The sequence below is a fragment of the Anomaloglossus baeobatrachus genome, chromosome 7, assembly GCF_048569485.1.
Source record: "Anomaloglossus baeobatrachus isolate aAnoBae1 chromosome 7, aAnoBae1.hap1, whole genome shotgun sequence".
In the NCBI taxonomy this organism is placed as follows: Eukaryota; Metazoa; Chordata; class Amphibia; order Anura; family Aromobatidae; genus Anomaloglossus; species Anomaloglossus baeobatrachus.
In genome coordinates, this window is record NC_134359.1 from 95,040,797 (window position 1) to 95,061,089 (window position 20,293).

At 49.6% G+C, this 20,293-nt stretch overlaps 1 protein-coding gene across 2 annotated transcripts in view; it reads left to right on the forward strand.

The window, feature by feature from the left end:
- Nucleotides 1-20,293, forward strand: part of LOC142245126 (putative methyltransferase DDB_G0268948) — a 179,006-nt gene that overhangs the window by 108,561 nt on the left and 50,152 nt on the right. For both annotated transcript variants that reach the window (XM_075317482.1, XM_075317483.1), the window contains exons 3-4: nucleotides 4,133-4,296; nucleotides 4,387-4,600. In XM_075317482.1, coding sequence (XP_075173597.1) covers nucleotides 4,133-4,296; nucleotides 4,387-4,600 — 378 coding nt within the window. The remainder of the gene's footprint in view (nucleotides 1-4,132; nucleotides 4,297-4,386; nucleotides 4,601-20,293) is intronic.

A 20,293-nucleotide genomic window follows, 5' to 3' on the forward strand; every position in this document is an offset into this window, starting at 1 on the left:
GACCTGATCACTATGCGCCTGTGTAGTCACACCTCGGTCAGCCTTCTGGATTACCTGTATTGTACTGTCCCCAGCATGGGTGCAGTACTCAGTGGTGCCTGACCAGGTCAGGGGCGCCACAGGAGCAGCAGCCATTCATTCTTACAAGTGCAGAGTTATACTGGGTCACACCCAGGCAGGTGAGCATATGAGTCGCCCACCACAGTGCTGCAGTCTTCAACTCTGGGACATCGCGGGGACTTTTCATTAGGGACCCACCTCTGGCAACAAGTATGTGGGGGTTTATGTACAAGGGATTCGTGATGCCACTCTTGGTTTGCGGTCAGAGTAGTGACCGCCACTGCAGTTTAACGAGCGTCTGGGGCTGATGGTGTCTGCAGTCTGGTGGTATGGCCTCCCGAGAGTGAGGCTGGCCCCAGGGGCTCGGGTGTAGGTGCGTGGAACCACAGGTCGCAGAAGAATTCACACACAGTCCAAGATGTCTTTCAGGGTTTTTATTCAAGTTCAGTTCGTTAGTTGTGAGGCAACCCGGGCGATACTGTGATAGACCAGTGGAACCAGGTATTCTTCAGGCTGGTATAGGGATGACTGTAAGCTCACCTTCCTAGCACTTCTTGTTTCGGATAACCCCCGACTTGAAGTATATGGGATTCATCCAGGGAAGTCGCATCTGCCTTTTCTCCCCTTTCTGGCCCGTTTGCTGGCAGCGTGGACCAAGTTAAGATGGCTTCTTGCCCTATGTCACTTATGGGCCCCCTCGTTGCTGCTGATGCTGCGGACTCTGTGTTGGTTGGTGAGACACCTGAAGTGCCCTCACCGGCAGGTTTTAGCAGACCACTAAATGGATGTCTGGCTCTAGGGACCTGTCCCCGTGTGTGCCTGGTCTACCAGGAGTCCCCGTACTCAATCACCCCACTTCTTCCTGAGGTGCCTTTCAGGCTGACTGTGTGGCAACCGAACTCCCCCGCAAGCAGCCACTACACTTGCAGGGTCTGACTAGTGTGTCCGCTCTCCTGCATCTCCACTTCAGACTGGCTTCCTCCAGCTCCTCTTTCTGACTGCCTCTGAAACAACTAACTTCCAGCTTCTCCACCGCACCACTAGCTGAGATGTGGAGGCCACGCTCTCTCCTGGGTCTGCCCAGGGGTCCCCTCTATGATGTGTGTGAGACCTGGTCACTGTGTGTCTATGCATACACACCCTACTCAGCCTTTGGGATTACCTGGAAATACTGCCCCCAGCGTGGGTGCAATACTTAGTGTTGCCTGACTTGGTCAGGGGCGCCACATTCCCTCTTAGTTATCATCAGCACGTCCTCGGGCTGCAAGACAATAACATTTTTCTTTAATACAAACTTTTCAATGCAAAACTTTTTACATAAAAACATCATAAAATATTTAAAAAATACCAGGTACCATTCTTCACCACCCACCACCCACAAGTCCTGTACCCACCCAAAAACCTCTAGAAAGCAGGTCACCGGTCCTTTTGGCAATCAGGTCTGGGCCAGCTCTATCCCAGACCTTTCCTCCAATCTTCCTCTCCTGGAAATGGTGGTTAAAGGTAGGCCCCATAAACAGGCGTACCTGCTTCCGCGTGGTGGAGAGCCAGGCCCCATAAACAGGCGTGCTCCCTTGTCAGTGGCGAGCCAGGCCCCATAAACAGGCGTGCTCTGGTTGGTACCTCTGGGTTAACTATATACACTGTGGGAGTTTGTGGCTATAGCCAGCTCATAGCCTATGGTCCTTGTTTTCAACGTGCACAAAACTGGTGCTTAAAACAGGTGGATTATTAGAACAGTTCTCACAACAGTTTTTGTGGGCGCATCTTCTTAAACCTTTTCAACATTGCTGTAACTTCAAACAGGTTAACTTTTCTTCTTCTCTTTAAGACACTTAAATGGAGTTTCTTCTCCCAAAACTAGGGCTGACACTCTCAGTGCTCTGAATTCCTTCATCTTGAGGTGTCTTTAATGCTTCATCTTGAGCTGTCTTTAATGCTTCATCTTGAGCTATCTTTAATGCTTCATATTGAGCTCCATCAGAATCTTCAGCATCTACATCTAAATTTTTAGCATCCCCTAGTGGCAGTAACTCTGGGGACCTGGTGGAAGCTGTAGGGACGTAGCTTGGGCTTGCCGCTGTATGTGTGGTGCCCTGGACAAGCCAGGTCGTCACAGGTACTGCAACAACACACCCCACACCCCGAGATAGGCACATCAGTCACACACAAATCCTTGTTGCCTCCCTCCAGGGGCTGGGATCCACACCAGGTGGGGTGGAGCCAGGCGGTTGGCCCCACCCACTGAGGAGTTCACAGTCCTGGAGGCGGGAAAGGAAGGGAGAGTAGAGATGAGTTAGGGAGAGTGAAGTGGAAGGAGTAAAGTGGCAGTTGAGGAGTGATCTGACCGTGTCCGGGTACGTGGCCCAGGCACATACAGCAAGGTTGGCAGACGGTGGTGGCCGTCTGTAGGAGAGGCCGATCGACGCGGAACCATAGGACCAGGGTCGGGTGGTGGTGCGCCGGTACCGAACCGGGGAGCGAAGAGAAGCCAGCACAATCCGGCAGGGCCTATGGACCTCGACCAGGCTTAGAGTCGCCGTTAAACCAGTCAAATCCGTTAGCGACTGGAACCTCTGGGGTTTCCTAGCAGCAAAAACCCGACAGAAGGCAACCGTCCAAACCGAGAAGGGAAATACAGTCACCGCCAAGGCTAGAATTCCCAGGGCCAGAGCCTGCGGGCAAAAGGGGCTCCTCCAGCCCATATCCAAGCTGGGGAGCGGGTTACTGGTGGGAAGCCATCAGGACCGAAGATACACAACAGGTGCAGGGAAAGGCAGCCACCACCAACCGTCCGGGAGTGACCACAGCAGCTGGCTGCGGGCCCCGTCCATCCAGCCGTTTGTTTTACCGGAGACTCCGTATACGTTATTGGCTGAGTGAGTACCACCGTGCCATCTGGCACCGCGCTGCCCCCACGACCCTGCACCTCGCCAACCCTGCCTCCCCCGTCACCTCACCGGGCCCCGGGATCACCAAATCCCCCTACCCACGGAGGGGAAAGAAACATCTCGGCTGCTCCCTGTCATTGCTCCCGGGATCCCTGTCCAGAGCAGCGGTGGTGCCCCAACCTCACCACAAACCGTGGGTGGTGTCACGGACCGACTCCCCAAACCCCAAACAACCAACCCCTTTCACTCACGGGCGAGGAGTGCCGCTCGAGTCATCGGATCCGGCCCACCGCTCGAGCCACCGAGCAGCAGCAGCGCCGGACCCGAGCGTGGTGAGCGCAGCGCCCTCCCCGCCCGCGACAACTTGGCGTCACAAACGGGATTTTACTGTTCTACCTGCTGGTGGAAGTGCGCCTTGTGTCCTGCCGGAGGTGTCCGGACGAAAAATTTCAGAATCCGCCATCTTGGGCGCGAAGATTTCCCCGCTCAAGCGTTTTCTCCAGCAGTGGAGGCGCGAAAGCCGAATCTCCACCCCTAAAGACGAGGTGCTGACAAAAGACCAAGGGGGGCGGATGGCGTGTAGACCGCGGCTATAAAAGCAGGGACGCCAGGACTCTGCGGCCATATTTGGTTCCTGGAAGACACCGCTGCCAGTATGCACCATCCGTCCGGTAACACCGCGCCCGCGCCTGGTACCGCAGCGTGGGTGGAAGCCCGGACCGTCCAGCTGAGCAGCCGCCTGCAGGTCCGAATGCAGCTCCTCCTGGAGGAGTGGGAGGCCGACATGGCGGACGTAGTGGCGGCTATACGGAGACGCGAGGTGGAGGAAGATTTGGAGGAGCGGGTAAGCGACCCACGCCCCTGTATTCTGAAAGGATCGGCCGCTGCGGCCTGCCCAGGGGTTCCCTCTATGATGTGTGTGAGACCTGGTCGCTGTGTGTCTGTGCGTACACACCCTACTCAGCCTTTGGAATTACCTGGAAGTACTGCGCCCAGCATGGGTGCAATACTCAGTGGTGCCTGACTTGGTCAGGGGCGCCACACATATACAATCCCTTGCTCCCTGTCATATATTGGGGGTAACTTACTTGGAGCGTCTTTTTTCTTTGACTTTTCACATTATTTACATCTGTCTGTTTAATAAATATAATGTAATACATGTACTCTGCTCTTTTCTAAAGACAAATGGACGGCCCCTGGAAATGGCGGTGGATGTTGGCTGTGGGACTGGACGTTATACTTTACCTTTAGCTCCTCACTTCAAGAAGGTCCTAGGACTAGACATCAGTGAATCCCAAATAAGTGTGGCTAAACATGTGGCCTTGGCAAACAATGTGTCATACATGTGAGTACTGAACTAGATTTCCTAATACTGCTCTTATTACGAGAGGTATAGATTGTATAAGTGACACTGCCAATCGTCTGTCCTCTATAGGGTGGCTGCGGCTGAGAATTTACCCTTGAAGGATGCTTCTGTGGATCTGGTACATGCTGGTCTAGCCACTCATTGGTTCACAATAGACACGTTTGTCAAAGAGGCAGTTCGAGTACTGAAGATGGGAGGATGCTTTGCTACCCACGCTTTTGTACCAATCTTTGAGCTTGAATACAAACATTTATCACACGACCTAAATGGAGTAATGAAAGAGGTAACTTACTGACTAAGGGGTACTTTGCAAACTACGACAAGCCGATGGTAGCGATGCCGAGCGCAATAGTCCCCACCCCCGTCGCAGCTGCGATATCTTGTGATAGCTGCCGTAGCGAACATTATCGCTACGGCAGCTTCACATGTTCTTACCTGCCCTGCGACGTCGCTCTGGCCGGCGAACCGCCTCCTTCCTAAGGGGGCGAGTCGTGCGGCGTCACAACGACGTCACACGGCAGGCGGCCAATAGAAGCAGAGGGGCGGAGATGAGCGAGACGTAAACATCCCGCCCACCTCCATCCTTACGCATAGCCGGCGTGAGCCGCGGGACGCAGGTAAGGAGATGTTCCTCACTCCTGCGGCTTCTCACACAGCGATGTGTGCTGCCGCAGGAACGAGGAACAACATCGTACCTGTCGCTGCCGCGACATTATGGAAATGACCGACACTACACCGATGATACGATTTCGACGCTTTTGCGCTCGTTAATAGTATCAAAAACGATTTACACACTCCGATGTCGACAGCGATGCCGGATGTGCGTCACTTTCGATTTGACCCACCGACATCGCAGCTGCGATGTCGTAGTGTGCGAAGTACCCCTAAGTTTAGATATAATGTAGCATTTATATCCGTATCCTTTTAATTAGTATAGTCTATGTTACGACTGTGCTCAAACACTCACACCAGATAGATATAAAACAGGAGAAATACAACACCTATGCCCAACAGGTCCATGTTTAGACTAGGATAATCCCTAATCTGATTTTGATTTGTCCCTGCCTTACTGTGAAGGTTGGCACCCTAAAGGGTGCTTTACACGCTGCAACATTGCTAGCTATAGCACCCGCCCCCGTTGTTCGTGCGACATTTGGTGATCGCTGCTGTAGCGAACATTATCGCTACGGCAGCGTCACAGGCACATACCTTATCAGCGACGTCGCTGTGACCGCCAAACAATCCCTCCTTCAAGAGGAGGTGCATTCAGCGTCATAGCGACGTCACCGCGGCATCGCTAAGTGGCCGCCCAATAGCAGAGGAGCGGCGGAGATGAGCGGCCGGAACATGCCGCCCACCTCCTTCCTTCCTCATTGCCGGTGGATGCAGGTAAGGAGATGTTCGTCGTTCCTGCGGTGTCATACATGACGAACAACCAGCAGCATGCACCACCAACGATATTATGAAAAGGAGCGACGTGTCAATGATCAACGTTTTTTGACGCTTTTGCGATCGTTGATCGTCGCTCCTTGGTATCACACGCTGCGATGTCGCTAACGGCGCCGGATGTGAGTCACAAACGACATGACCCCGACAATATATCGTTAGCGATGTCGCAGCGTGTAAAGCATTCTTTGGACTATGCAACGGCGATCCCACTCAATGTCAACTGAAGCAGAGTGTCCTTAACTGCAACCTAAGGCTATGTGCGCACTTTGCGTCGAGGTAGTTGCAGTTCTAAAAGCATCCTGTGGCAGAAATAGTTTTTGCCAAAGTTGCTTTTGACCACAAAAAAACCTATAAATACGCTTGCGTTTTTATCGCGTTTTGGCCGCGTTTTTACCGCGTTTTACATGCTTTTTCATTGCTTAAAGTCAGATGCATTTTGATGACAAATACACTGCTAAATAAAGTTTTAACATTCAGGCACTATGTAAAAATGGGAGAAAAAATGATAACAAATGTCATGATTTAAATCATAAACAAAATAGCTGATTTTATTAAAATGATCAATATTTTTTAAGATTTATGTCTAAAATAACGTTAAAATAATGTTTTTCTTACTTTTAACTGTCGGACTTTGTGTGTGTGTAAAGGGACATATCATCCCCTTAATGTCAAAAACGCATGCAATTAAATTGTCAAAAACGCATGTTTTCTATGTTGCTAGAATTTTGATGTTGATTGCGTTTTGCAACTTCTCATTGACTTCAATGTTAGCAAAACGCAGCCCAAATGGCAAAAACAATTGACATGTTGCTTCTTTGAACGCTGAGTTTTTGCCCAAATTTATGCAAATTAAACGCAGCGTTTTTTAACTGCAAAGTACACACAAGAAATCCCCATTTCCCATAGACTTTGCTTGAAAATCAAAACGCATGCCTTTGGGCATGAAAACGCTGCAGTTCAAAACGCTGCGGAAACGCAGGTAAAAACGCAAAGTGCGCCCATAGCCTAAGGCTGGCTTTGCAAATTGCGACATCGCAAGCCGATGCTGTGATGTCGCATGCGATAGCCCCCGCCCCCGTCGCAGGTACGATATCGTGTGATAGCTGGCGTAGCGAAAATTATTGCTATGCCAGCTTCACATGCACTCACCTATCCTGCGACCGTCGCTCTGGCCGGCAACCCGCCTCCTTCCTAAGGGGGGCGGGTCGTGCGGCGTCACACGGCAGGCGGCCAATAGCGGCGGAGATGAGCAGGATGTAAACATCCCGCCCACCTCCGTCCTTCCGCATAGCCGCCGGTGGCAGGTAAGGAGATGTTCCTCACTCCTGCGGCTTTACACACAGCGATGTGTGCTGCCGCAGGAATGAGGAACAACATCGTACCTGTCGCGGCATCGGCATTATGGAAATGTCGGTGAATGCAACGATGATACGATAACGACGTTTTTGCACTCGTTCATCGTATCATCTAGCATTTACACAGTATGATGTTGAAAGTGACGCCGGATGTGCGTCACTTTCGATTTGACCCCACCGACATAGCACGTGCGATGTCGCAACGTGCAAAGCCGCCCTAACTCTAGTCAATGTGCAACACAAAAAAGGGATAGAAGGAAAAACATAAAAATAAAAAACCTAGAACTAGTGGATGATGCACAGCCCTAAGAACATGTTCACATATAACACAGGACAGAAAGAACAAAATAGAAGAACCCAGAAACAAATGGAATATGAGAAATCTCCCATTCACCCAAACTAAAAGAAACGGAAGGGGTGATGAGAGGTGAATTACTGAAAGATACTCTGAGGGGAAAACAACTGTGTTTTAACATGCAGGAAAAAGCCCTAGCTGAAGAGCTGAAACTCCAACCATCTATTCACCAGGAAATATAATCAGCAAGGAAGGCCAGTGTGTATCTTCGCAGGTGCAAGTGGATAGTGGACCAACTGGGCCACAGCACACAGAATACCTGAGAGGCATGACTATGGCTCTGATAAGGCTTTCACCAGAGCCTCTGATGGTGAAGATGGATTTGCGCTGCAGGTAGAAACCAGGTGCCACTCAGGGAGACTCTGGGCTGCGACAGCTGACCCCAGGGGTATGGACACTGTCAGCCTCTGATGAAGCAGGCTTGGCCAATATGGTATGATGCAGCAGCCGGGACAGCAGGTTTAATAATAATAAAGTTAATTTTTACAGCGTCAACATATTCCACAGCACTTTACAATTAAGCGGGGGCTTGTACAGACAAAAACAAAACAAGTAACAAATAGCGCAGCAACTACAATAGGAATGAGGGCCCTGCTTGCAAGCTTAGAGTCTATGGGGAAATAGGCGGACACAAAAGGTAAAATGTGCTTGTAGTGTCTGGTCCAGCCATCAGAAGTTTAGAAAGTATTTCTAAATATTGTCAATGATATGCTAATGAGCGCAGGGACTAGTCGCAAGAGTGTTAGTTCCTGCGCTCATTCAGCCCTTTTAGCATGTTAGCACACCCACAGGGGCTGGCTAACTTGCTATTCAGTGCAACATAGTAGTAGAAAAAGACATGGCCGTACATCCGAAAATCATAAATTGATCTAAAGCCGCTAGACAAAATTTAAATACTTGAACATGAGGCTCTTGGTTTAACATTCTGATCAGACTGTATGAAGCCCACTGCCACTTCACGACAGACCTCTGAGTGGGTCCCTAATCTATGTATTAAAGGTACAGCGCCGTCTGCTAAACACGGCTACAGCGACAATGCACCAGCAGGGCATCTGACCTGGTGCCTCACAGCGCCCATACTGCAAGGCTGAGTTCCTAAGATTCCAGGCCACACCGCCCCAATGGCCACTACAGAGCACCTTGTGAAAGGAGCTGAATAACTCACTTTTCACCAGCTCTCAGTATGTGAACTGAAAGTGTACCGCCCCGGGGCTCGGATCCGTGCTCGTTGGTGGGTGGCTCGAGCTCTTCACGGACCCGGGGGTCACATCGCTCTGAAAGGGGGTTGGCGCTACACGTAGGGACTTCGGTGGGGAGGTCCACGGCCGGTGCCGCGGTTGTTTGTAGGGGATTTAGGTTCGTGACGCCACCCACGGGTTGTGGTGAATGGATAGACACCACTTCTGCCATTGACTAAGCTCCCGGGGATGGTGTTATGCAGCTTGGTGTTGACCCCCTCCGTGGGTAGGGGGATGGTGGTCCCGGGGGCCCGAGGGAGGTGCTGAGGCGAGGGGATGGATGCGTGCTGGGGTGTCGGTGTGGTGTGGCACACTGCGCGGCCCGAAGGCACTGTTGTACTCACTATGAGAAAACACGCTGGAGTCTCTGGTAAACCAAACAAGATGGTGAACGGTGCCCGCAGCCAGCTGCAGTTTTCCCCTTAACAGGTTGGTGGTTTCCGCCTTTCTCCTGCACCTGGCTTGTGTAGAATCACGACTCCTATGCCTGAGCAACGGTAGTCCGCTCCCCGGCTTATTATGTGTCGGGAGAGCCCTGTTTGCCCGCAGACGCTGGCCCCTTGGGTCTCTATGCCTTGGCGGTGGCTTTACCCTAATGGTTGGGCTGTTGTCTTCAGTCGGGTCTTATGTGGGAAAGGTCCTAAAGTCCAGTCCTCAATCAGTTGAGTTGACTTAGCCTAGTTGTTTCTGGGCCTCGTACTGGGTTTGAGTACCCCTCCTGGTGCTCTAGTTTCCAATCGTTTCCCCCGTTTCGGTACCGGCGGGCCACCGCCCGTCCCCGGTCACTACGGTTCCACCGGCTGTAATCCCAGCTCCTGCAGGCGGCCACCACCATCTGCCTTCTTGCCAGAGGTGACTGGGCTCCAACCCAGACACCTGGTGTAGACTTTTGGCAGGCCTGAGCACAGGTCAGCCCTTGAACTTGACTCAAATTCATCTACTGTCTTTCCCGCCTCCGGGACTGTGAACTCCTCAGTGGGTGGAGCCAACCGTCTGGCTCCGCCCCCCTGGTGTGAACATCAAACCCGGAGGGTGGTGACAAGGGTTTTGTAGTTTGGCTGCTGTCACCTTGCTAAGGGGGGGGGTGTGTGTATGCATGGGACTACCTGTGACGACCTGACTAGTCCAGGGCGTCACAAAAGCAAAGAAAAGGCATATTCTTCTTGCAGTCTCCCTCTAATTAAAAACACCTGTGCCAAATGGGAAGAGTGCTGGTCCAAGAAAAACAAAAATACAGAGAGGATTCACCATGCATTGTAACATAGTAGTAGAAAATGACATGGCCACACATGCAAAAACCATAGGCCAACAAAGCATTATGGCTGCGTGGGACTGGCCCCAGAACAAGGCCAGAAACAGCAAGGAAGATGACAGACAAGCGTAGATGTCTTGCTCACAAAAGCTTGCCAAGACAGACCACAGCAAACTTGGAGACCCTACTTGGGGTCTCGACATTTCCAAAAATTAAGGTGGGGCAACAGAAAAAGTGACCACAATTTGCACCCAATACCGATAGGCCAGCAAAGCAACATGGTTGCGTGGGACTGGCACCAGAATAAGGCCTGAAACAGCATTTGTTTTGTCACCAGAGCCAGCAAGATGACAGACAGGTGTAGGCCTCTTGCTCACAGAAGCCTTGCACTACACCATCACTGGACATCTATGACTTGTTTATTTTTATGAACGTTAGGCAGTCTACCCTTTTAGGTGACAGCCAGTTGTTCTTATCTGTCAATACACTACCAGCAGCCCTGAAGACATGTTCTGAGAGAACGCAGGCCAAAACTTCAATGTCTTGCTCACAAAAGCTTGCCAAGACAGACCACAGCAAACTTGGAGACCCTACTTGGGGTCTCGACATTTCCAAAAATTAAGGTGGGGCAACAGAAAAAGTGACCACAATTTGCACCCAATACCGATAGGCCAGCAAAGCAACATGGTTGCGTGGGACTGGCACCAGAATAAGGCCTGAAACAGCATTTGTTTTGTCACCAGAGCCAGCAAGATGACAGACAGGTGTAGGCCTCTTGCTCACAGAAGCCTTGCACTACACCATCACTGGACATCTATGACTTGTTTATTTTTATGAACGTTAGGCAGTCTACCCTTTTAGGTGACAGCCAGTTGTTCTTATCTGTCAATACACTACCAGCAGCCCTGAAGACATGTTCTGAGAGAACGCAGGCCAAAACTTCAAAAGCGTGACTGGTGAGCTCAGGCCACTCTTCCATTTTTGAAAACCAAAATGCAAAGGGTTCAATCTCCACTTATTGCATCGATATTGAGCTATAAATAATCAAGCACCATCGCGAATATTCGACCCCCAATGTAAGTCTATGGGAAATCAGAATAATTTTACATCGGATCTGTCGGTGACCTGTGGAAAAGGCTGAAATGGATGGGAAAAGGCTGAAACAGTATGGGCACAGCCTGTAGAAAGTGCCTCACTGCATTTCTGGTGCCTTTGAATAACGTGGTCAGAGCAGCACGCGGCGTTTATGTAGTCGCCAGAACAGCTCTCAAACCAAAGTAAAAGAGAGGAAATTGCTAAGAAACAGTTTCTAGTGCCTAATCACTGTAATAAAATGTCAAATCAAGCCCCGACCTCCCAAAAAAAAACACTTTAGCATATGTTCACACATTTTGTTTTTTACATTTTTCCTTTTTTGATTAGAAAGGGCTGTAACCTATACATTATATTGGTGTCTGTCTCACACCTCCTTTTTGGGACATATTTGAAAGCACTTTAAAAGGTCAGCTATAATGTGCCTGTTGGGATGTTGAACTTGCCCTCCTCCTTCTCCACCAGCACCACCAGCTCCAGTGGCCCTCTAAGGACCATTGGCTGTCCTCAAATCTCAGACTTCTTAGGGCTCTCAGGTGGGCCCTGTAACATACATTGGGGAGAGATGGCAGTCATTTGTAGTTTTCTGCGTCCCCTATATCATTTGTGTGAAAGTTGGATACGTGTCCCATAACATTTTACAGTGCTATTGCCAATGTGGCCATTTGGATGTTGGCTTTGCCCTCCTCCTCCTCCTCTATCAACACCAACACCAACGGTTCCAGTGGCCCTCTATTCAAATTCTATTCAAATGATTCAGAAATGTATGTTTTATGGACAAATGAACGCCACGCTGGGACATCGAAGTTGATGTCGTTGATGATGATTGCATCTGACCAAAAGCAGTTTGGGAGCAGGAGGCATCATCGTCTGCTTCCTAGACCGCAGTTTGTGAAGCATGCAGCACCGTGGAAGTGGCAGTTGTTCCACTCTGGAACTCATGCTTTATTCCACTAGCTAACACTGAGGATTTAAAAAAAATTCACTTTCCCCTTGGGGAAATGGTTCAAAGACCATGTAGTACAGCCTCAGAAGGTACTCCCAACAGCTTTTTTAAAAAAAATTGGTAGGGTATGCAACAGGACATAACATGCCAAGGAGTTTAATACAATCAGTTCCCCTAGGGTGTTATGGTTCAGACACCATGTAGCAAAGCATCATAAGGTACTCCCAACAGCTTTTTTAAAAAATTGGTAGGATTTGCAACAGAGCATAACATGATGCCAAGGAGTTTAATACATTCAGTTTCCCCAGGAGATAATGGTTCAGACACCATGGAGCACTGCATCAGTAGGTACTCCCACCAGCATTTTTTTTAAAAATTGTTAGTATAAGCAACTGGGCATAACATGCCAAGGCCCGCCCCACGCCTGGTCTGCCTGACTCTCCCTGCTTTGACATGACACAAGGTAATATACCTTAGCATGTACACACTGCCTTCCATTGAGGGATTACTTATGAGATCATACAGATCTCGTCATTATTTTCTGTTTATTTTTCCCTCTATGGCGGTCCTTGGGCTATTGTATTTTTGAACCTTTAGCTCACATTCATATTATAGCTTGCTAGCAGGTGTTACTGCCATTTTGTGGCTTGTCCAGGTATCGTTATGGGCTGTTTTCTGTGCAGGTTTTTTCCATCTTTTCCTGCTACCACTGTGCACTTTGTATCACCCTGTATTTAATAAACTCATTTTGTATTCAACATTGACATTTTTTCTTGTGGTCTTTTTTCTCTGTACCCCCTTTCTTCTCATAACTTTTTCATTCTTACTGGGGTTACATCTTCTAGGTTTCATTGCTTGTGGACCTTTCCGTTTCTGGAACGTTTTTTAGGTTATGTATATGATAACATGCCAAGGAGCTTAATACATTCAGTTTCCCCAGGGGATAATGGTTCAGACACCATGGAGCACTGAATCACAAGGTACTCCCAACAGCTCCCAACAGCTTATTTTTAAAAATTTGTAGGATTTGCAACATAGTATAACATAACATGCCAAGAAGTTTAATAAATTCAGTTCCCCCAGGGAATAATGGTTCAGACACCATGGAGCACAGCATCACAAGGTACTCCCAACAGCTAGCAACAGCTTTTTTAAAAAAATTGGTAGGATATGCAACAACATGCCAAGGAGCTAAAAAAATTCTGATTTTGCAGGGGGCAATGTGTAACACACCGCGGAGCACAGCATCAATAAAGAACACAAATAGAGACTGCCTGACCAATTGTTCTAGACAGTGTAGCCTCGACAGTGCTTGTGCCAGTGCATAATGTACAAAGGCTTAAAAAATATTGCCCTGGGTGTTTGGGCCAAACAATTACATCGCAGCAGCATTACAAGTTAGATTAGTCATGCGGTGTCATTAGATTATAGAAGACAAAATAGTCTTGAATGAGAGACAATGGAACTTATTTGAACTTAAGAAATACAAATTTTGAGGCTACACTTATTATTGGGTCTTGTTAACAGGCGGCCTGAGATACTCTGGGGCAATCCATCTATGGTTTATTTTGATCATCGTCAAACTGTCTGCACTTTTCGTGGATAGTCGTGTGCTACTATCTGCTACTATTGACCCCGCTGAGCTGAAAACACGCTCAGACAACAAACTCGCAGCAGGGCAAGCTAGCACTTCCAAAGCGTATAACGCGAGGTCTGGCCAAGTGTTGAGCTTGAAAACCCAATAGTTAAAGGGAACAGTAGACTCTGAAAGCACGCTGATATGGTTACTTACATAGTCCCTCACCATCTTACTTAACTGTCCCCTCCTTGTCATACTTCCCCCAACCGTTATCTGATTCGCAGTTGACGGTTTGTGGAAAATGGACCAGTTTTGGCATATTAGTCCCCCACCTGTGTTGCTCCTACTATGCGTAGCCCTTTCTTGTAATCCTGTTGCATGAGATGACACGCTACCTCTGACGCTAGCAAGATCTGAGGGAAATCGTTTCATCAACTGCTCCACTACAGCCCTCTTGAATGTTTCCGCAGTACAATCCTTATTTGCCTCCACAAGTAGTGAAGCGAATTTGTCTTTGTAGTGTGGGTCAAGGAAGGTTCATAACCAGTATTTGTTGTCTTCCAAAATGTGGACTAGCCGACAGTCATGAGAAAGGCAGTGTGACATGAACTGTGCCATGTGTCGCAGAATCCGAACTGAAAACCTTTGCGTGTCACTGCTAAGAATACATTCTGTCTCTCTAAACCTCCTCTCCTCCTCAATCTCTCTCTCTCCTCCTCCTGCTCCTCCTCAGGCCATCCAATCCACAGACAACTCGGGTACATTAACACTTTGGTCAGTCAGACCATCCAGACAGTGTTTCAATAAACAAATCAGTGGAAAGGTAATGCTGATAACAGCATCATCACTGCTCACAATGTTAGTACAGTAATCAAAATTCTCCAAGACCTGATAAATGTATGCAATCCCCACCCACTCGACAGTACTTATATCTGGCAGCTGCGTCTGACGGGCATGTTCCAGCTGGAATTGGGATACTGCTCTCTGCTGCTCATGGATCCTGGCCAACAAATGATAGGTTGAATTCCATCCCGTAGGGAGGTCACATATTAGTCTGTGACGAGGCAAGTGTAAGCGCTGCTGCAGCACTGCCAGGCCAGCAAAAGAGGGAGATGACTTGCGGAAATGGGCGCTAATACGTTGTACCTTGATAAGTAGTTCTGGTATCTCAGGGTATTTCTTCAGAAAGTGCTGAACTACTAAATTTACAACGTCGGCCATACAAGGAATGTGTACAATCTTTCCAAGCTTTAAAGCCACCACCAGATTACGACCATTATCGCACACTACCATCCCTGGATGGAGGTCCGATGGCTCAAGCTACTCATCTGTCTGCTCAGTTATTGCTTTCAAAAGCTCAGGTGCCGTGTTTGATTTGTCACCGATACAGATGAGCTTCAGTAGAGCGTGTTGCCGCTTAGCTGAGGCAGTGCTGCAGGGATCCCAGCTGGGGAATGATGTTGACGGTTGGACACCGGCGAATGTTGAGGAGGATGCACAGGAGCCAGATGAAGAGTAGGAAGAGGAGGGAGTTGTTGCTGTGTAGGAGGCTACTGAAAGTGTGATTGAAGTGGGCACCGCTATTCTGGGTGTGGAAACTATATGGAATGTTGCTGGCTCAGACTCTGTACTAGCCGCCACTAGGTTCACCCAGTGTGCCGTCAGTGAAATGTAGCGTCCCTATCCACTTCCGCTTGTCCACGTGTCTGTGGTTAAGTGGACCTTCCCTGTTATGGCGTTGGTGAGAGCCCGTTTGATGTTTACAGACACGTGATTGTGGAGCGCGGGGAAGGCACAACGAGAAAAATAGTGGCGGCTAGGCACAGAGTACTAATGTTCTAACACCGCCAAAAGGTCGTGGAAAGCCTCTGTTCCCACAAGCTGATATGGCAACATTACAAGGGCTATCAATCGTGCAATGTGTGCAGTTATGGTATCTGCCCTTGGGTGCGTAATGGGGTATTTTCACTTCTTTTTGGAGGTCTGTGGTATGGACAACTGAACGGAGCGCTGGGACACCGAAGCGGATGTAGTCATTGATGGTTGAGTTTGGACAACTGAACGGAACGGACCATCAGGTTGGGAGAAGGAGGCATCATCGCCACCTTCTTGCACACCAGTTTGGGAAGCAGGCAGCCCAGGGGAAGTGGCAGAGTTTTGAGTCTGGTAATCGTATTTTTCAGCTAGAGCTATCAACCACCTAGTGGTGTGCTTGGCAAACATATGGTTTCTCATGCTGGTGGTGCCCAAGCTGGAAGTATTTCTTCCTCTGCTAAGCTTGGTCAGACAGATTTCACAAATGACAACCGTTTGGTCCAAAGGACTCTTGGAAAAAAACTCCCACGCGATCGCACCACGGACCCTTGGACTCTGAGATGGCTGAGGTGGTGCACGGACCCTTGGACTCTGAGATGGCACAGGTGGTGCACGGACTCTTGGACTCTGAGATGCCACAGGTGGTGGTGTCATGTACACAGTTGATTGACTTCTGGCAGTGGTCAAAACCCTTTGTCTTACAGCCTTTTTGCAGACTATGGGCACATGCTCCTCTGCACTACTGCTCTCTCATCCATGCCACCTGTCCATGTTGGATCAGTCACCTCATCATCGACCAGGTCGTCTTCAAATTCCTGAAGGTCAACATCTTCGGGAATGGAGGTCTGAGGCTGACCTGAGGGCAACTGTGTGTCATCATCCTCCAACACTTCCATCTGATTGCCCAGCATGTCACGGCCAACAACATGGCTTTCTTCTGGCCTTGGGTGCTCAAAGATCTGTGCATCACTGCACACCACGGCCTCACCTGCGTTAGTGGTGTTGCGCCGTGAGAGACAAGAAAGATCAAAGGGTCCCGTAAACAGTTCCTCAGAGTAACCTGCTTTGGTGTCATATATTTCCTTAGAATACTGATGTTGTGAGGAAGGAGGACCAGGCTGAGGATTCGATGGGCCAGCCTCTGGGCTACTCAAGTCTGTATGTGTGGACCCTTTGGATTTGCTACTCGACAAGTAACTGGAGGCATTTTCTGCTAACCAACTCGTTACCTGTTCGCACTGTTCAGGGCACAAGAGTGCTTTCCCACGTGGACAAGAAAATTGGGATAGGAAGGCAGAGGTAGATAAAGCAGGAACCTTTTTCTTTGCCTCGATCACACTGCTTGGGCGACCACCACTGTCACTACCACCTCGTCCATGGCCCTTACCCCATCTTTTTCCCATTTTTTTGGTTTAATTATTTGAAGGTGAATACTGTAACGTGACCATTTGTACAGGCAGTGGAACAACACTGATGCCGGGTTGTTAAACTTGTGTTAATAGTTTCCCACAATAGCTGTTTCTGTAAGTCTAAAAACCGCAAGGTACCTTTATTGGACAAAGTACCACTTGGAGGAGTCGACAAAGATGTCGTGAATGTCTTTCAGCCCCAAAAGAAAACAGGGTTTAACAACGCTTTTATGTTAGTATTGGTTTTTGGCACTCAGACTGTGTTTTACTAAGAGCAGGACACTATGTAGGTTCTGTAAGATAGCAAGACCTCACCATCAGGATGCTAGTTTGGTGCTATGAAGGTATTTTGCTTCAGGCACAAGTAGTGCCACTGACACCGAGTATTAATAAAAATTTAGTAACACTCAGACTGTGAATTGAGATGGTGGCTGACAGGCACTACACTACACCTGAATTGTTTTTACAATTTTGGGACCTTTTTTTGCAAGTTGTAATATCTTTTGCTAGTATAACCGACACAAGGGATGTAGCAGTGCTGAGATTGTTGATTATTAGTAGCAGATGTCAGGACAGCTTTAAATCTCTCTCTGCCTGTAAATAAGCTCTTCCTATATCACACACTGCAGTAATAGACCGTATAAACCATTAATAAGAGGATTTTTTTTTGTCTGGTTTAAAACAGGAACGGCTGTCACCTAACTAAGCAATGCACTAACACTGTCCCTATACCTGTTCTATGATTTACACAGCTGCTAGTGTGAAGCCCCGCAGGTGTTGTGTCGGTGTCGGTGCGTTACCTTCAGGGACTCCACGTAGCTGGTGCTGGTCACAGGTAGGGAATCTTCGGTTTTGATCGTGACGCCACTCTCAGATTTGCGGTCAGAGGGGACCGCCACTGCAGATTAGGAGGCACCTGGGGCCGATGGTGGGTGCAGTCGGGTGTAGTAGCCTCCTGAGAGTGAGGCAAGCCCCAGGGCCCTTTGTAAAGCTGTAGTACCACAAGTCGCAGAATGACCACACACAGGCAGAGTGTCTTTCAGGGTTTTTACTCACTTCAGGTGGCAGGGTGAGTAACCCGGGCGTAGCTGGGATGAACCAGGTGGGAACCAGGTATCCTTCCGGCTGACTGTATGAGGGTGACTACAAACTCGCCTTCCTTAGCCCTTGGTGGTTTGGGGTGACCCCGACTTTGAGTCCCTATGGGGGTCACCCAGGGAAGATGCTCCAAGCCTCTCTCCCCTTCTTGTTTTGCCGTGTGCTTGTTCCCCGGGCCAGGCCACTCCAGCCTCTTGCCTCCTGTGACCTATGGGCCCTACTTGCGGTTACGTGGCTGCGGCTTTTGGTTGTTGTGGTGTGGGCTGTAAGAGCCCCACACCGGCAGGTTTAGCAGGGAAAGGTGAATCTATCCTCGCTTCGGGATCTGCCGCCCGGTTGGGCCTGGTGCTCTCTAGAAGTCTCCTTACTTCCCACTCCGTTGCACTCGCTAGCTGAAGCTGGCTTTCAGGCAGCACTTCTAGTTGACCGTTCTCCCCCGTCTGTAGTCACTGCGCGGGCGCTGTTAGACAGCATCAGCCCCACAGGTCTGCTCCTCCTCACTGAGCCCTCTGGAGTTTTCCCTCTAACTGACTCACTGCTCCTCCTCTCCTGTTCTTGCCTACGCCACCTAGCAACCAGACTCTCCACCACACCCCTTGAGAGGAGATGGAGGCTTTTAACCCCCTGCCACTATTCCAGTGGAGGTATAGGCTTTGCCCCCTCCTGGGATCCCCAGGGGTCCTCTCATGGGTACATGTGTGAGACCTGATCACTATGCGCCTGTGTTCCACACCCCTGTCAGCCTTCTGGATTACCTGTATTGTACTGTCCCCAGCATGGGTGCAGTACTCAGTGGTGCCTGACCAGGTCAGGGGTGCCACATTCCCCCTTAGTTATCACCAGCACGTCCTCGGGCTGCAAGACAACATTTTTAAAATGCATAAAACACTAAAACATGTAAAACATTTAAAAGCACCAGGTATCAGACATCACCACCCTCCACCCACAAGTCCGTTAACCCACCCAAAACCCTCTCAGGAGGCAGGTCACCGGTCCTGTTGGTAACCAGGTCTGGGCCATCCGTTTCCCCAGACCTTTCCTCCAATCTTCCTCTCCCGTTGGCCGCGACTTCAGCCACTTCTGGCAGGATGTAGAGGCGGCTTACATGGGCTGGTGGTTTCAGGGTATACCTGGCCTGGTGGATCCGCGCCGTCAGCCTCTTCTGGCAGGATGCAGAGGCGGCCTCCACAGTTGGTGCTGACCAGGTACCCTCTTTGTGGTGGTGAGCCAAGGCCCCATAAACAGGCGTGCTCTCTGGTCGCAGGTGAGCCAAGGCCCTTTTCTACGGACGGGCCCCCCTGGTTGCAGACGAGCCAAGCCCCTAAACAGGCTGGCCCTGGTGGTGGTGCCACTGGTGTAACTATTTACACTGCGAGAGTTTGTGGCTATAGCAAGTTCATAGCCTAAAGTTTATTTCTCACAATAGTTTTTGTGGGCGCATTTCTTTAACGTTAACGTTGCAAACAAAACTTTCAAAACTTTAACTTCTGTACTTCTTTTCTGTACTTTACTTTACTCCTCTTTTTCACTAGGGCGAGGGCACGTAGGGCACTGGCACCTGTGACTTTCTTGCTCTTTGTCTCTGTCTTCATCTGTGGTTGCCTCATCTATAGGTTCTGTGTCTTTCCTTTCTTGGTCTGCATCTGATTCCTTCTCTGTATCTGTTTCTTTATCTCTGTCTTGTCTTTCTTGTCTTTCTTGTCTTTCTTGTCTTTCTTGTCTTTCTTGTCTTTCTTGTTGCAGGGGATGGCTGTAAGGTTTGTTGGGACATAGCGTTACGCCCAGAGCATACAATCCTCTTTCGCCTTGATGCAGGGTGAACTGAACGGAATCTCCCATCTTTAGATTTCTGCAAGGGTGTCCTCTTGGCAGATGAGCGTTCACATCTCTGCGGTTTACAAATATCCCTTCTTTTATTCCTGGTGCCACAATGAAGCCATAACCACTTTTCAAGTTGAAATCTTCCACTACGCCATAACACAGGGGTCCTCTAGCCTGGGCTTTGGACTCTCTCAACAAACGCTTCTCCTTTAGGTCTCTGGCGGTGACTGCTCTCTGTTCAGGAGACTGTGGTGCTGGAGCAAACTGTGTTCTTCTGCGCCGTGTCTTGCGGGCTGGATCCATGCCTGTGGGCTCCCAGGTGAAGCTCTTAGGCAGCTCTTCTTCTGCAGAGGGGGTCAGGTCCTCCTCGTCCCAGCGGGAGTATGGCAGCATTTCCGGCTCTGAACACACAACTGCTACTGGTGGCACTGGAGTCGGAGTCAACCCTTCTGCTTCCTGGCCTCCTCTCCCCCTTAGTTCTTCCTGGCACTCCAGCTGTGGCAGTGCCGGGGATGGCTGCTCTTCGGCCGGCCCAGGTGAGGGACTCCTTGGTGTAGCTGCTGCAGG